This window comes from Oryza glaberrima, chromosome 3 (assembly GCF_000147395.1).
Source record: "Oryza glaberrima chromosome 3, OglaRS2, whole genome shotgun sequence".
Lineage (NCBI taxonomy): Eukaryota > Viridiplantae > Streptophyta > Magnoliopsida > Poales > Poaceae > Oryza > Oryza glaberrima.
This window is the reverse complement of record NC_068328.1, coordinates 15,571,169-15,587,514: the sequence shown is the minus strand read 5'-3', so window position 1 is coordinate 15,587,514 and position 16,346 is coordinate 15,571,169. Positions and strand designations below refer to the sequence as shown.

The 16,346-nt window shown below is 45.5% G+C and overlaps 1 protein-coding gene and 1 pseudogene across 1 annotated transcript; both read left to right on the top strand.

The window, feature by feature from the left end:
• Window positions 1-1,470: 1,470 nt before the first annotated feature.
• Window positions 1,471-6,417, top strand: LOC127766274 (pentatricopeptide repeat-containing protein At1g07740, mitochondrial-like; annotated as a pseudogene).
• A 6,684-nt stretch (window positions 6,418-13,101) lies between these two features.
• On the top strand, window positions 13,102-14,519 carry LOC127766000 (late embryogenesis abundant protein Lea5-D-like). Its single transcript, XM_052290989.1, has 2 exons — window positions 13,102-13,251; window positions 14,048-14,519. Exons 1-2 carry the CDS (start codon window positions 13,214-13,216, stop codon window positions 14,271-14,273), a joined length of 264 nt encoding a protein of 87 aa, XP_052146949.1. The 5' UTR covers window positions 13,102-13,213; the 3' UTR covers window positions 14,274-14,519.
• Window positions 14,520-16,346: the final 1,827 nt, after the last annotated feature.

Sequence of the window (16,346 nt, the reverse complement as noted above, 5' to 3'; positions counted from 1 at the left end):
TTTTGGGCCCACAATATATTCGGATTAGTTTCCTAGTAGGAGTCCTATTAGGTGTCTTTCTTTTATCCCCTATATATACTCTTATAAGCCATACGGGAAGGGGTGACGTTCCCATTGTGATTCCCCTACGTTTGTAATCATCTCCTCTATAGTGATCATTGCCGGTCGGCACCCATGGTTTTTTCCCGCAAGGGTTTTCCACGTAAAAATTCGTGTTCCGTTGTACATCTATTTACATAACAAAGCATACCAAACATAAAATATTTATGCATTTTGTGCTGATCGCTTGTCTTCTGCCGAGCTTCTTGTAATCTATTCTCCTCTAGCCTGCTTCGGTTGCTCTGCTCCCTGGCTAAGCTGGCTCCCTGCGATGTGCGGCCTGCCGCCTGCTTGCCTAGGCCACTTGGCTGCCGCGCCGCTTCCCTGCGCCGCCGCGCCGCTACCCCGCCCTGCCGCGCCCCTCCTCGAGCAGGCCCACCACCACAGCGCCGCCGCTCGCCCCGTCGGCTGTCGCCCGCAGCGCCGCCGCTCGACTGCTCGGCCGGATGGGGAGATGATTCCTTGGGGATTGGGGGATTGGAGAATGGAAAAGGAATAAGTTCATCTGAGATTCGGAAATTCGTCCTTCAATCACAAAACCAGATACAACGGGTCTCTCGACTGTCAAAACCGGTGTAATATAGGTCCCAAGGCGGTTTGGGTGGCGGTTTTTGCTGTTATAGCACCTACGTGGTTAATTTGACTCGGCCTTCATCTGACGTGGCATTGACGTGGCGCTTACGTGGCAATTTGATTTAGAAAATAATAAAAAACATGAGCCCACGTGTCAGATACAAAAAAAAATAATTAAAAAAATGGTGGAGCCTACCTGGGCCCCACATGTCATTCTCATCCCACCCTTCCTCCTCCTCTCTCCAGGCCGTGCCGATTGCCGAGCCCGCCCGAGACCGGACCCGGGGGAGGCACGGGCGGTGGTGAGGGCGCCGGCGGCAGTGGAGGCGAGGGTGAGCTCGACGGTCGCTCGGCGCCCGACTTCCTCCCGCCGCCGACCTCCAACCTCTCCGGCCTCACCGCCAGCTTCGCCGCCAAGGGGCTCAGCGTCTTCATCCTGGAGAGTTCACGTCGGCGTTCAAGGTGTTCCGGATGGCACAGCCGGAGGAAGACTACGACGGCGATGCGCCCTCGCTGGACGGCCGGACGATGCTCTTTGTCAAGGATCCCTGCTCCAGATCCGATGGCGACGTGGTTCGGTACATTTGGAGGGAGCTCCAGAACACCTTTTTCTAGTAGAAATCTCTTGGCCATTGAAGCTATGATCAATGTGTACTTCATTTACACTGCACCGTTTGCTAATTTGTGCTTCCCACTTAACTGGATGATTTAGTGTGGGCATGTGCATATGGTTGTGCTTATATTTTCTTTGACGAGTGCACATCGGTTTAATTGATAGATGGTTGTGCGCTGTTGAGCATGTCGGGCGTCACGGCGTCCCGTGTCATGGTGGGGTCGCCGGCGGCGGCGCTGCTCGCGTTCGCGCTGCATTGCTGCGTCAGGGAGGCGGCAAGCACTGGGTTGATGTCGGAACCCGACGAGTTGAGGCGGTCGGAGAAGGAGGCGCAGTGTAACCTGCCGATGGAGTGCGCGCCGGAGAGCACGACGAGGTCGCCGACGCCGAGCCCCTTAGCGGCGAAGAAGCTGGCGGTGAGGCCGGATAGATTGGAGGTCGGCGGCAGGAGGAAGTCGTTAGATTGAAGGTCGGCGGCGGGAGGAAGTCGTTCGCCGAACGCTCGTCAAGCCCGCCCCCGCCTCCACTGCCGCCGGCGCCCTCGCCACCGCCTGTGCCTCCCCGGGTCTGGTCTTGGGCGGGCTCGGCACGGCCTGGACAGAGGAGAAGAGAGAGGATATGGGAGATGGGGAGAGAAGAGGATGAAAGGTGGGATGAGAATGACATGTGGGGCCCAGTTAGGCTCCACCATTTTTTAATTTTTTTTTGTGCATCTGACACGTGGGCCCATGTTTTTTATTATTTTCTAAATCAAATTGCCACGTAAGCGCCACGTCAATGCCACGTCAGATGAAGGCCGAGTCAAATTAACTACGTAGACGCCACTTTAGCAAAAACCGCCACCCAAACCGCATTAGGACCTATATTGCACCGGTTTTGACAGTTGAGGGACCCATTGTATCTGGTTTTGCGTTTGGAGGATGAAAATCGGATTTGTTGACAAGTTAAGGGACCTCAGATGAACTTATTCCAATGGAAAATTGGGGAACCATTTACACAAAAAAACAAGCCCAATGGGCCTAATTAGTTGGCCTCGTTCGCTCCTCTGATCCTCTCGCACGCGGTTTTCGCTATCGACGCGCGGCGCCGTCGTCTCTCTCGCCGGTGCGGCGTCCTGGACTCGGGACTTGGGAGGAGGGGTAGGCGGGAGGAGCAAGGTACAGGAGCTCCACACCTCGCCCTACCGAGCCCTCCGCTGCCGCCGCGCCCATTCCTCCTCCACCTCAAGTCGCTCCCGTCCCCCGTCGCCGCTGCGGCCGCGCTCCTCTCCGCGCCGACGCGCCTCCACGACCACCCCTTCGCCGCCTGCGTGCTCTACCGCCTCGCCCGCGCGCGCCTATTCCCGCTCGTGCCCCCGCTCCTCGCCACGCTGCACTCCCGCGGCGCGCCGCTCCGTCCCTCCGTGCTCGTCGCCGCCTCCCGCCCCGACGCCGCGGTCCTCGTCTTCCGCGCCGTCCCGGCCTTCTGCTCCCACTCCGCCGCCACATTCCATTCGCTCCTCAACGCCCTTGTCTCCAATGGCCGCGCGGATGCCGCCAGGGACATGCTCCAGCTCGCCCCGAAGCTCGGCGTCCGTGAGGGTGAGCTGGGCGCGGCGGAGCGGCTCATCGACGAGATGGTGCGCCGGGGCGTGGCGCCAAATGCGGCCACCTACTCCCTGCTGATGCAGGGGCTCTGCGACGCCGACCGCCACGCCGACGCCGAGAAGCTGATGTTTGACATGGAGTACCGTGGCTGCCAGGCCGAGGTGGTGAACTACGGCGTGCTGATGAGCTCCCGCGCGAGGCGCGGCGACGTCGACGGCGTCAGGGAGCTCTTCTCCGCCATGCGCAAGCGGAAGCTCAAGCCCGACGACGCGAGCTACAACGTCCTGATCAAGTGCCCGTGCGACGCCAGCAGGGTCGACGAGGCGCACAGGGCGCTGCTTGACATGCAGCTCAAGGGCACCGTGCCGGGCGCCGCCAACGTACCGCGTCCTCGTCGACGGGTGCTGCAGGGCTCGCGACTTCGAGCTGGGTCTACGGGTTTTCAACGCGATGTTGGCGAGCGGACACTGTCCTCAACCTCGCACCTTCAGGCACCTTGCGAGAGGGCTCGGCGAGGACGGCAAGGTGGAGGAGGCGTGCTTCGTCTTGGAGCAGATGAAGAGGAGGGAGATGAGCTTGGATGCAGATGGGTGGCAAGCTGTTGTCACCTGCGTTCGCAGCAGCCGCAGCACCCAGGCAAGTGAGATCAAGCTTGTCAATGAGTTAGTGTTGTCAAATTGATATTTTTCGTTTCCCAATCCACCCCAGGGATTAGGATTTGTTGGCGGATCAGCTGGCGAGGGCTAGCTAGAGAGCCTTTGGCCAGCCACTAACTAGTTGAGTTCAGCATTTTGATTGATATATCGATCTCTAGTCGATTAGTCAAGTTATGTTTTTCTTCCTTGTAATTCTGCTTGATTTGCCTGAATTTGCTTGAATTCTGGAGTATCTGTTTTACCAACAACCAGCTGCCCAGTTGGGGCATGGTGGGTGTATCAACGTTCTATTTGAGACGCCCTCTGGCTTTGCAATATTCGCTTATGATGGGATCAAGCTCCTTAAACCAAATGCCATGCAGGTACTTGCATTGTTTCTTTGATTATTTCCTTCCAGTTTGATTATGTTTAAGATGCCATGCAAAGTTTGATTTGATTTATTTACTCATCTGCCTGTCTGTTAATTTGCTCTCTATTGGCAGTCTTTGTGTCATCTACCTATTTTTTTCTAAATTCTTTGTGCCATGCAGGATATCTGGGCAGACTTCGTCAGCGAATATGTGGCAAAAAGAGTTAGTACCCCTTTCTCCCCTGCTTCTAATTTTTTCACTACGATGCTTGTACTGTTCAATTTAACCACCTGAGCAGCGATCTTGCATGTTTCATGTTTACCACTTTGATTTATTCTTTGCATTGAATGAACAAATATGAGCATCAGCTCATTTGTTCATTAGCTGTTTACTAATTTAACAAATTCCACAGCCCTTCTTTTGTTTTCCATAAAAGCAAATTGGGAAGCATGTAGCATGATTTTGTTATGGTCATTATGGGTGTGAAGAAATATCCGAAAAATAGATGGGCATAGGTTGGTGATACCCATTGCATGTGTGCCAATTGTTTGACTTGCTAGTTAGGGATGATTTGAGACCTGGCAAGATGATGGTATTACTAACAAAGAACGCTTAGTTTAACACATGGACTTATTCTCGTTATGATTTACACTGAAATAATTGAGGACTTGAACAAGCATTTATCATGCTGAGGTGTGGAATAATTTTGCACTAATAGTGTTTCCTCCCCTTAACATATGTTTGTCATCATTCGTTTGTTTAATAGGCTGTTGCGCTGAAAGAGTTTAAAACTTTTGAGGACAAGTTGGCTGCCATTAATCATGAAACTGGTGTCAGTGAAGCGCTTGCTTCGATGATCCAGAAGTATACGGCCCCTCTGCAGAAACTACCTGTCGGAAATGATAATTATAGAGATATCATTGAAAAGCGCTTGGTTAGTATTAAAGCTCCTTTGTTTTTCACGTCTATGAATAATTTTGAGCACCAGCTTTTCTGTGGATTATTTCAGCATATACCCTGCATGAGTGGTCCTCATGTGGATGAGTTAATGTGGGGCTTGAAGATTCAGATGCGGTGTTTAGTGCCCGGAGAAATTCAGAGCTGATTAAAGAGGATCGCTTTCCGATGAGTGTAGGAATGACATTTCTCCTGAATCGTCATAAGTTTGTAGTCCATCCAGATATGTTGGTGAGCCCATTACCCCCTTTGTATGTCTGACATTGAAGTGTTTTCTGATTTTTCACTGACCAAAGTATTTTCATGCAATATATGAATTGTTTCCAGAATTTTGCATACGCGTGTTTTTTTTTCTGTATTATTGTGGTTTCTGCATTATTGACATAACAATGCTCCTTGTATCCAGGTTATTAAACTTATTATTGAGAAGGCAGGTGTCATGTTCGAGTGTGATCGTTGTGTGAACCAACATAATGACCCCCTGCGCAGTGCTGCTGAGCACATTAAGAAAATATCTCGCATTGACACACAGAGTTGGGATTTAATGAAAGTTGCGGCAGCGTTCAAGGTGATATGCTGCCCTGGAGAAAAAAATGAACCTGAAGAATGAGTAAGCCATAATAATTTTGTGAATGCGTCCGCATATGATGGAAATTTCTCATTCAGCTAATGCCAGTGTGCTTCTTCCAGCTGTTTACAAGACTACAACTGGAGTGGTTTAGAGATGATGCACCTAAATATAAAGATAAGATCTTGAAGGTGTCTTGGTTGATAGACTATAATGAAATATACAGGGCCCGTGAACTTAGGCTTAAGACAGCTCGAGTATTGTTCTGTTTGGTGAAGTGGGCCAAAGAGGCGTATGAAGCTGAGCAAGCAGGTGAAGCTACAAGTGATCATGAAATTGGTCCTGATGGGAAGGAGATTCATCCTGGTATCACACCTGTAATCATTGATGAACTTACAGAGTGCGTGTGTGATATCATTCTTTCAGCAAGACGTAAGGAAAGACAGGTATGCTTCGTGTGCTCCATCTGAACACTCTAAAAAGAACAAAAACGAATGGAAGAACACAAACACACGCTTCTCCAGAGTCTTGCTGCAAGTTAGTTTTGTTTTACTTGATAGTTGTTAAGGGCGAGCTATCGAACTCTCTAGTTTGCATGTCCCTACAATCATGATTAACCTTATTAATTTACAGAGGTAAATTAATAAAATATGATATTGAAGTTGTAATCTCAATGCGAAATGTAAGACCTTATAATTTGTCATGTTTCGAAAAATGTAGGTAATATACCTTACAATTTGAGTTAGAATTCAACATTAGGAGGCACAATGTGGATAGTCTCCAAGTAATTAAACAATGGAGTCTCTTTTGTGGCCTAATTTTTTCAGGTTCATATTCCCTGAAGCCGAAGTTGCATCAGAATCTGGTGATGTCTCAAATATGGTGATTGAGAAATTAAGGGCCCGCATACAACAAGATGCCTTTCCATTCGCAAATATTTATCAGCTTTAACTTTGCCTTAGTGAGTTTTGACTATTGGTAGTTTCTAAATTATTTATGTAACATGAAAGCTCCATTTTTAGATTTGCAACCAAAAAAAAAATACTATGCAAACATTCTACATTTTAATTCGCTCATGTACTGCTTAAAAACTAATGGTCAGAAATTTAGAATGTCAAAGCTTATGAGTTTAGAAACTATTTCATATTTTAATTGGTCTACTTCCAATGACATGGCCATGTGTTATTTTAGGTAAACTACGAAGGTAAAAATTGTTAATTACATCCATCCATGGAAAGCCCAATGGGGGAGATTGAAGATTAAAACCACACCAAAACTCTATATATAAAAAAAAACTTGAACTATATCATGATTTTACTGTGTGTTTTAACAAAAAAAAAACATAAGACAGCATCCAAGCCTCTTTTTTTTTTACAAAAAAAGAAGAAAAATCCAGGCTCTTGGCATTTTGGCTGCTTCCTGGGCTCGTTCGGTTTACAGGATTTCCAAATCATAGAAATAGGAAAAACATAGGAATTGCATAGGAATTGCAAAAAAAAAAGATTGGGAAAATGTAGGATTAATCTTTTGGATGGTTGGTAGGGAAAATATAGTAATGCTTAGTATTAAGTTAACATGATCAATGCTGGAATGATTTATCTATGCAACTTGAGGCTAAATACATAGAACAATTAGGGCTCCTTTGAGGAATTTCATAGGATTGAAATCCTATAAGAAATTTTCCTATTTGACCCTTTGATTCAAAGGATTGGAGTTTTCCAAATCTTATATAATTCCTATGGAATGGCTCATTCTATATATGTTTTGGAGAAAATTTAGCAAGAGGTTCAACCTCTTGGAAAAATTCCTCTGAGTCTCTCTCTCATCTGATTCATGCCTTTTCCTGCGGTTCAACAACGATCGTTCCTATGTTTTTCTTATATTTTTCAATCCTCTGTTTTGCACCTATATTCGTATCAATATCCAGTGTTTTGCCTCGATCCTACGCATATGAATAGAAAAAAGAGTTCCAAGTGGATGATAATTTTCCTATGGAACTTCTTATGAATAATAACCAAAGGAAAATTTCATATTCTTTTCCTTTGCTCAAATCCTACAAAACAAATGGATAAATAGTTGTTCCTATGTTTTCCCTTCATTTTTTTCCTCCAAAACGAATGAGCCCAATTTAGCTTGAAAAAGAAAGGGTAAATAACCGTCAATTTAGTCCTACATGCGTCTAAGAGAACACATAGTAATTTCGCCAGGCGTCTGGTAATTGTGAAACATGACTTTTAGTCCTTTCTTTTAAGATAAATAAAGCTTTTATTAATCTCAGACAATAACATCAAAGTTGATATCCTACTAATAATACTCCCGGCCTCTGCATAAATGCACCGATCGACCTAGAACACATACACACCCACACAGCGAAATATGACTTTCAGTCTGGTGCAGAAATAAGATCGAACAGAAATCAGCACTTTCTCTTGGTGCTATCTCTTACTCAACACAAAAATTTGAAGATATCTTTTTAGGAGATGAACGCTAGATATTTCGTAGCGGAATGCAGCATCGCATTCTGTGTTTGCCTAAAAGTCGAGTTGCTGGCAGAATCGAATCAAACGTGCAAAATGTCAATTGGACATACGCATGCAGTTGAGCTTGGTCTAGATGTGCATAAAACCAGGTACTACCCGTATATGGATCGGATGTCCACATATGTGGACTGGATTGTCCATAGGAGAACGCCTAATCATGGGCGGAGCTACCATGATTCCCGATATTTCCGGGAATACCCAATTTTTTTTATCGAAAAACAAGTATACTTATAATATATACACATGTACATATATTAGTGCATCTAAATCCTCAATTATTCGATCCAAACACAGCCCTATACACATGTACACATATTAGTGCACCTGAATCCTCAATTCTTCGATCCAAACACAACCGAACCGGCCTCTTGCGACGCCTCCTACCAACCCGACCCACTCCATCATGACCCATCAGACATCAGTTGATCCACTTAGCCACCACTCTGTTAGAATAATTGGGCTAGGCCCAATTTATCCTATTAAATCTCAAAGGCCCATAATAAGTGTTAAGGATAATAATACCACCTCAGGATTTAAGCGAGGAATATCTCAACCTAAATAGGGAGTGATTGGAGGCTCCCTGTTGACTGGTTGAGGTGGGGGTCGGAAAGCCACACGCGCGCGCGCGCCGGGGCGAGGCGAGGCTGGCATGCGTGCGTCACGTCGCTATTCTTTTGCAACCACGAACCCACGTTCCCACGACTGCCTCTCTCCTGATAGATAAGGAGGCCGCGAGTCCGATCATAACGATCGGCTTGCTTCTTTTTCGGGTGTTAGTTCCTCCTCCTCCGCGCCTGTACTGTTCTTGCCTCCTCGCTTCTGATCGCTTGCGCGCACGAGAGATCGGAAGGAGCAGGGCCTCCGGAACCACACCTTCGCCTGAGATCTGCACCGGGTAGGCGGGTGATCAGGTTTTTGGGGAGTGCTTCCCGCACGACTGCTCGTCCTCGTCCACCATGTCTGCGCCTGGAGCTGGAGCCGGTGCCGGGAACGTCAACACCAACGGAGGCAATTCTGCCTCACAATCCAGCGGAGGGCCATTCTCGGGGTATATCCTTCTCCCCCTGTTGTTAGCGCTGATCCTGTTAGTCGCAAGTCAATTGCGTTATTGCTATGTTCCTGTTCCTGATGTTCATGATGCCAGTCAATTGCGTTATTGCTATGTTCCTGTTCCTGATGTTCATGATGCCAGTCAATTGCGTTATTTCTATGTTCCTGTTCCTGATGTTCTTGATATTAGCATGCTACTGGTAATGCTACATGTTGTCACTAGATCACTCCACACTGTTTATGCCATGATTATTGTCTTAACATTTTGGATTAAAATATGCCGATATATGACCATATTTCCAACACACTCTTCCAGACGGCCTCCTCTCGCTCTCCCTCCATGACCCATCCCTCCCTGGCTCGGCTCCCTCGCGCCGCTCCACATTTCCAAACCCTAGGCGGCGGCGCGGCGAGGCGGCCACTGGCGGCGAGAGCTGGACCGTGCTACCGCGGAGGGAGAGGCTATTGCTGCGGTGGGCGGCGCTCGCCACTCCGCCAAGCTCAGGCAATCAGGCCGGTTGGGTGGCCGGCGGCCGCGAGGGGCAAAAGCGGCCAACGGCTCAGCGCTTAGACGGGAATACCCAACTTTGAAATCCTGGCTCCGCCGCTGTGCCTAATGTTGTATTTGTTTGTTTACACCGGTAATATCGATATTTGTCTTTGAGGCACTTATTTGATGACAATTTACTTCTAGGTCACTGAAGCAGATAAAAGTTTACTTTTGATTGAGAAGAAAATACAGAGAAATTTGCATGCACCACCATGTCCATCAACCTATTCGGAATTTAGATTTTAAATTCAAATAAAATGAAAAGCCTGAGAAGGAACTCAAAATAATTTGTACTTCTCAAAAATCAAAAAAGCTGTAACGAAAGATTCTAAAAAAAACCAAAATTAAAATCTGAAAATTTTAGAAGCTTGTCTGGTTTGATTTTTTTTAATTTCTGGCCTTACCAAATTATATACTCAAGAATTTGGTACAATAACTTTTTTGATAAAGTTTTATACCAAACAAACCACCACACACCTTCACCTCATCGAAAATTTGTAATGCTAAAATTTAGCATTATCAAAATTTGGTATGTATTTTAGGCATCAAACAGAACTGACAATAGGTTTTGAATTTTTCTTTTTACTAGCAAAAGTGCCCGTGCGTTGCAACGGGAAGAAAAACAAGAAAATTGAATTAAAACATATTAAATAGTAATTAATTGAAATACAACGTCTGATCTGATCAGTTCTACTCGACCAAAATACTAGAAACCTATGGATGAACATGAATAATTAATTTGTGTTGTATCAATTAATTACATAGCTCAAAAAAAATAATTCCTGAATTACATCACTGTTGGCGTAAATAATTAAGAAACATGAACATAAATGAAATTTATACGAATTTATAATCAACGTTAGTCGGAAAACAAATCCATATCATGAGAAAAATCTAGCCAAATTTTTAGTTTGTTCAATTTAGCTAGAATTAAATTAATAAGCAGTCATAAACAATTAAAATGGTACTAATGCTATTTCTAAAAGTAGAAAGTTGCTTAAAATTACTGAGAGAGAGAACACTAATTTTAACCCAACCCAAACCCGCGGCCTTCTTCTGTGCTAGGTACGTGCGGCCCAATAGTCCGACGGCCTGACGCGGGTGAAGCCGGGGCCGTCCAATCGAATGAACGGTCCAGATTGACCCCAAACTACATTAATACTAACCCTAACCCTAAAATTCATTCCCCCTCTCCCCCCATCCTCTCTCTCAAAAAACTGCGGTGGCGGTGGCGACGACGTTCCCCCAAGCAGCGGCGGCGGCGGCGCCACCCTCCCCCACCAAGCAGCAGTGGTGGTGCCCTTCCCCCACGCTAGCGGCAGCGGCGGCGCCCTCCCCCACAACCGGCGGTGGTGGTGGCGCCGCCCTCCCCCACCACTAGCAGCGACAGTGGCGGAGCTGTCCCTCACCACCAGCAGCAGCGACGACGCCTTCCCCCACCACGAGCGGTGGCGGTGGCGTCGGTGGAGATGCAGATGGTGGGCGAATCGCACGGGAGCTGCTCCGATCGGCCACCCGCTCCATCCCATCCTCCTCTCCATGTTGCGGCGATTCCCTTCGCCGGTAGCAGCGACGGCCTCCTCCTCCATCCCCCTCTTCCGGCGTTGGGCGTAGTAGCAGGCGGCGGTTAGAGCTAGCGCGGTAGCGGACACGACGGCGACGAGCGCAGTCGCGGGTGGCGGTGGTGGGCACGCTAGCTGGGGCTCCTCCATCCCCCTCGTGAATTTCTTTTTGTGATGAATGTTTGAAAGAGATTTCTTTTTGCACTTTTTTTTTCTCTTTTTGATTCGATTTTCACCTTCTTTATGATTGAATCTTGTGATGAATTGGTTGCCCGACGAGGTGAATCTGTGATGAATCGGATGTGAATCCGTGGGTGGTTTTTTTTGCATTTTTTTCCATCGCTATTGCTAACCAAATCAGATTATCGACGGACTGTTTTTTTTTCCCGCATCGCATATAATCGGATTCGATTTTTTTTCACCCTTTCCAGCATCTCGCATATAAACAGATTCGATTTTTTTCACTCTTTATTTTATATCGGACGGACGATGGAAACATCTTCAACTTTTTAAGTAGGAGAGATATTTTACCGGACAACCAGTCTATAAACTAATCTATTATATACTTAAAAGGTCCATTGAACTCATTATAAACACTCTAAAACCGTCACGCGGTACTTCTATAAACACTCTAAATGATAGACATATAGTTGTACTGCATTCAGTTTCCCTTGATCTCTCCCGATTCTATTTCTCTAAGTCGGTTATAGAGATAAGGATGCACGATCTCTATATGTACTAGTGTCCATGATTAATCTAATTATCATGTTGACTCACATACTTTGTCCTTGTATTAGATGATATATATCCGCTTCTGCCACAAACCCTAACCCTAACCCCTTCGCTGCGTGCCATGCCCCTCTCTTCCCCACGCCATGGCCGACGGTTCTCTCTCCCCTTTGGCTGCGGTCAACACTGCCTCCGCCGCCATCGCTGACGCCGTGCGCGAGGCGTTCCAACCTTCCGCCCGCCATGACGTCGATCCGTCCACCGCCGCCAACGTTGTTGACTCAGAAGGCGTGATGGCCTCCAACGCCACACGGAAGGCGCTCATCTCCTTCCTCGACGAGGTGTCACTGCCCGTATCTTCACCACCGACCTCTCCAACTGCCGCAACGACGGCTGGCTCCACTTCTCTGGCAACGATCTCTCATCTACGTTGGTGGCTACCTCTTCAGCCAGGCTCTCCTTCACCAAAGTCGTGGCGGCTACGATCAGCCTTATCCATTAGAGTAGCGGTATTGTTACAATATTTATATATGGATTTACAAATAAGTGAGATATGAAATCTAAGTAGCGGATGTTTTAGTGTATTAAAGATATATTATGCTTATTTTATGGTACATATGCAGTTTCATCTATTACTCAGCTTTCAAAACATAATAAGAAGTAGTAATTTATATGGTACTCGGTCAAAGTGTTTTATTTAAATATAAGAAATACTCTTATCATTTAAGTAGAAATGATGAAATACGATCATTTTTAACATTTTTTTTATAAAACAATCAACAAGATTCCTGCGCATATGTGCGGGCTTTGTTCCTAGTTAAAAGGAAAGAAGAAAAAAAAACAGAGGACTTACTGTTCTTGGTGATTTAGACAAACTAACCTTGTGCGCAGCATATCCAATTACTCTTTGCGTCTGCTTTTCAGCAAGGTAGGTACCTATCGCATAAACTAACCTTAATGCGCCGAAAGGCACGCAGGCATATATACACACGGTCGAGTATCACGTTTAATTTACATGTAAAAGTTCTGTTATTGAAAAGCTACAATTAAAGGTAGTGAGCATATATCCCCATGTATGGCAACCATGATATAGCAGTAGCAATCCATCCGTATACAATATTAGGCTCAGACCGAATATCTGGATTTCTGGCTGTCCGACCAAACCTTTCGAAGATTCGACCTCTTCCCAAATTCCATCAGGAGGAATAGGAATAATAATTAGGCTTTGATTAGCATGCCACTCTGATTATAAAATGAGCACCTCCAAGACACACCCTTGGCTCACAACAAACAAGTAGTACTACACAGCCAAGTGATATTTCTTGATCTCCTGGCTACTACTACCTGTGCTAAGCTGCTTGATTACACATTGCTCTTACAATGTCCAATATTAGCAGCGTCATTTCCGGCATCATCAGGTGAGAGATCTTTTTCTTTTTTACCAGCATCAATTTTAATGTTGGTTTGTATACCATGTAAACCCATCCTTCTCTCGTACCAAAAATATGGATGGTTTTAAGTGTAGTGGGATACCGTGTTTTTGTCTGTCTCTCAGCAATAGGCCATCTGTTGTAGACGTGCGGCATGACGTATTGGTTGGTATAGTTTTGTAATTTCTTTTTCTATACTATGTCACTATATGATCATCTCGCACTATTTGGTACTCCCTCCGTCTCAAGTTATAAGACATTTTGATTTTTATCAAAGTAAAACTATTTTAACTTTGAAGAAGTTTGTAGAAAAAATATTAATATTTTCAACCAAAGATAAATTTATTATGAAAATATATTCAATTATCGATTTGATGAAACTAATTTAGTATTAAATATTACTATATTTGTCTATAAATTTTTTTAAACTTGAAACAGTTTGACTTGACTTTAACCAAAGGTAAAACATTTTATAATCTGAAACGGAGGAGGTACTGTTCATTTATAAAAAAATTGTATGCTCGATTTTCTCATCATGGTTTAATGTTTGTTTATTAATTACTCCCTCTGTTTTTTTATAGATGACGCCGCTGACTTTTTCTTACATGTTTGACCATTCGTCTAAGTACTATAAGTGATAAAACAACTCATAACAAAATAAATTATAATTACGTAAATTTTTTGAATAAGACGAATGGTCAAAGATGTGAGAAAAAGTCAACGGTGTCAATTATTAAAAAACGGAGGTAGTACTGATTAGTTGCATGTGTTTTGTGTTGAATAGCCGGCGGTGCTACGGCGTGTACGCGCGGGCGGTGGTGACCACGCGCGCCTCCGACGCAGCGGCGGCCGGCCGGCGAACGGACGTCGCTTCGGCGGCGACGGCGGCGACGGCGAAGAGAGACGTGGCCTGGATGCGGGACCCGAAGACGGGGTGCTGGGCCCCGGAGAACCGGGTGGATGAGGTGGACGCCGTCGACCTCCGCAACCTGCTGCTCAACTACAAGTGACTATATATATATAGCTAATTGAAAGTGAGAAAACCAAATTAATGATCGATCGATGGGTGGATCAGAGTGATCGTAGTTACGCATATATACTTGCATGGAGCTAGTTTTAGAATAACCAGTGCATAATTTACTCTCATCTACGTGGCAAGCCACTAGCATGCATGGTACCACAACATATTTACTGCAAGATCTAGTGCAAGTTACAGCATTGGATATGATCTATATATATACGTGTGTTCAGTGACAGTGACACCGGTGGATTACACAAATTTTGACAATTTGACCAATTATAAAAACTAATTTTATAAATGATTCATGGCCAAAACTTATTTCAAAAATGACTATTTTATTCAGCGCCAAATAGCATGGTGCTGAATGCACGTTGGCACACCGACTCAATCTCCCATCTGCGGTGGCACGGCATTCGACGCCAGTTGACATGGCACTGAGCTGTCTAAGTTCAGCACTATACGATTTGACGCTGAACAAAATGGTCATTTCTAAAATAAGTTTTAGCCACCGTTCATTTATAAAATTAGTTTTTAGAAATGGTCAAATTGTCAAAAGTTGTGGGTGGCTTATTGGTTAGGATACTGTTGATAAAAAAAAAGCACAGCAATAAAAACTATTTTAGGGTAAATGTTAGTTGATATTTAAGACAACACAGTAAAATAGACTATGTTGGAGAAATGAAAACTAGAATCACATTACAGGCCACACATCACATCTTCACCACTAATCCACGGGCACGACCCCCGGGATGACCCGAGCTTTTCTGCTCGGAGTACATATATCCCTAGGTGTCCCCCCCCTCCCCCGCACCCCTACCCGCGGGTCATGCCAGAGTACAACCCCTAAGTGCATCCAGTGGACAATGCCCGAGGTAAATATCGAACTCTAATTGAGACTGCTTCTATTCAAGGCACATATGCCTTCAGGTGATCTCCCTCACAGGCCGTACCGGAGGTAGCGCCCCAGGGTGCACCCAGAGGGTAGTTCCCGAGGCACACATTAGACCCTAAGCGACACTACTACTGCTCGGGGCATATTTGCCTTTAGGTGCAGCCCCCAAGGGCTACGCTCAGGGTACTTGTCTCTCGGGGATGTACCTGTAACACATCTCCCCTGTGATTGACCCCCGAGTACTCGGGGGGACACAAAGAACGCAAGCCAAATATACAAGATTTACATTTTCAAGGTATCTACATATGTAACTTGGTATGACTCTAGTAAGCTATGTCCATCATAAACTTCTTCCAACGATATATTCGAGAAGCTTATCAAACATAATGAGATCTTCTGTTGTAAAGCATGGAAGCGTACCCGGGGCTCGGGCACGGCTAGGAAACACGGGTATTCTATGTACCTGGACCCGAGCATCTCTCGAGGCCCGGGCAGCATGTGCACCTCAAAATAAAAATAGCCTGAGGAGTTGGATCACTCCCAGGGTGAAAAACAAATCACACAAACGTTGAGGTTATTCGGTAGTGCTTAACTGCGGCTATGCAGCCGCAGCATCGCCGTTTCTCCTATATCTTTCTTGTGGTTGGACTGTAGCTGATGGCTGCAATGCAGCCAACTACTTGCACTGCCGAACACACTCGTTGTCGGCGAAGAGCCTGATGGCGTCTATTGCTCCGGGTTCTCTATGTCGGTTTATACACTGGACTCATCACCTCGGGGCAGAATTGTTGGGCGCTGCTGGCGGGCTGTGTAGAATGATGGGCCAGCGACCTGTTCGAGGGCGACGTCATCATGCCATTGACAATAGTAATAGTATCATGCCCAAGAAATTACTTTCTGTTTTTTAATATATGATGATATCGTCGACTTTTTATAACATTTGGCCATTTGATTTATTTAAAATTTTTGTGCAAATATAAAAAAAATTAAGTCATGCTTAAAGAATATTCGAAGATAATTGAAATCACAGTAAAATACATGATAATCATATTAAATTTTTTAAATAAGGCAAATGATCAAATGTATTAAAAAAGTCAACGGTTTCTGAAGCTTTAAAATTCAGAGTTCTTGTTTTTTCCCTAGTTACGTGGAAGATGCAAACGCGTGCGC

Coding starts and splice junctions, on each gene's coding strand:
- LOC127766000 (XM_052290989.1), top strand. CDS start 13,214: ATGTCCAATATTAGCAGCGTCATTTCCGGCATCATCAG. Junction 13,252..14,047: donor GTCATTTCCGGCATCATCAG/GTGAGAGATCTT, acceptor TGTGTTGAATAG/CCGGCGGTGCTACGGCGTGT.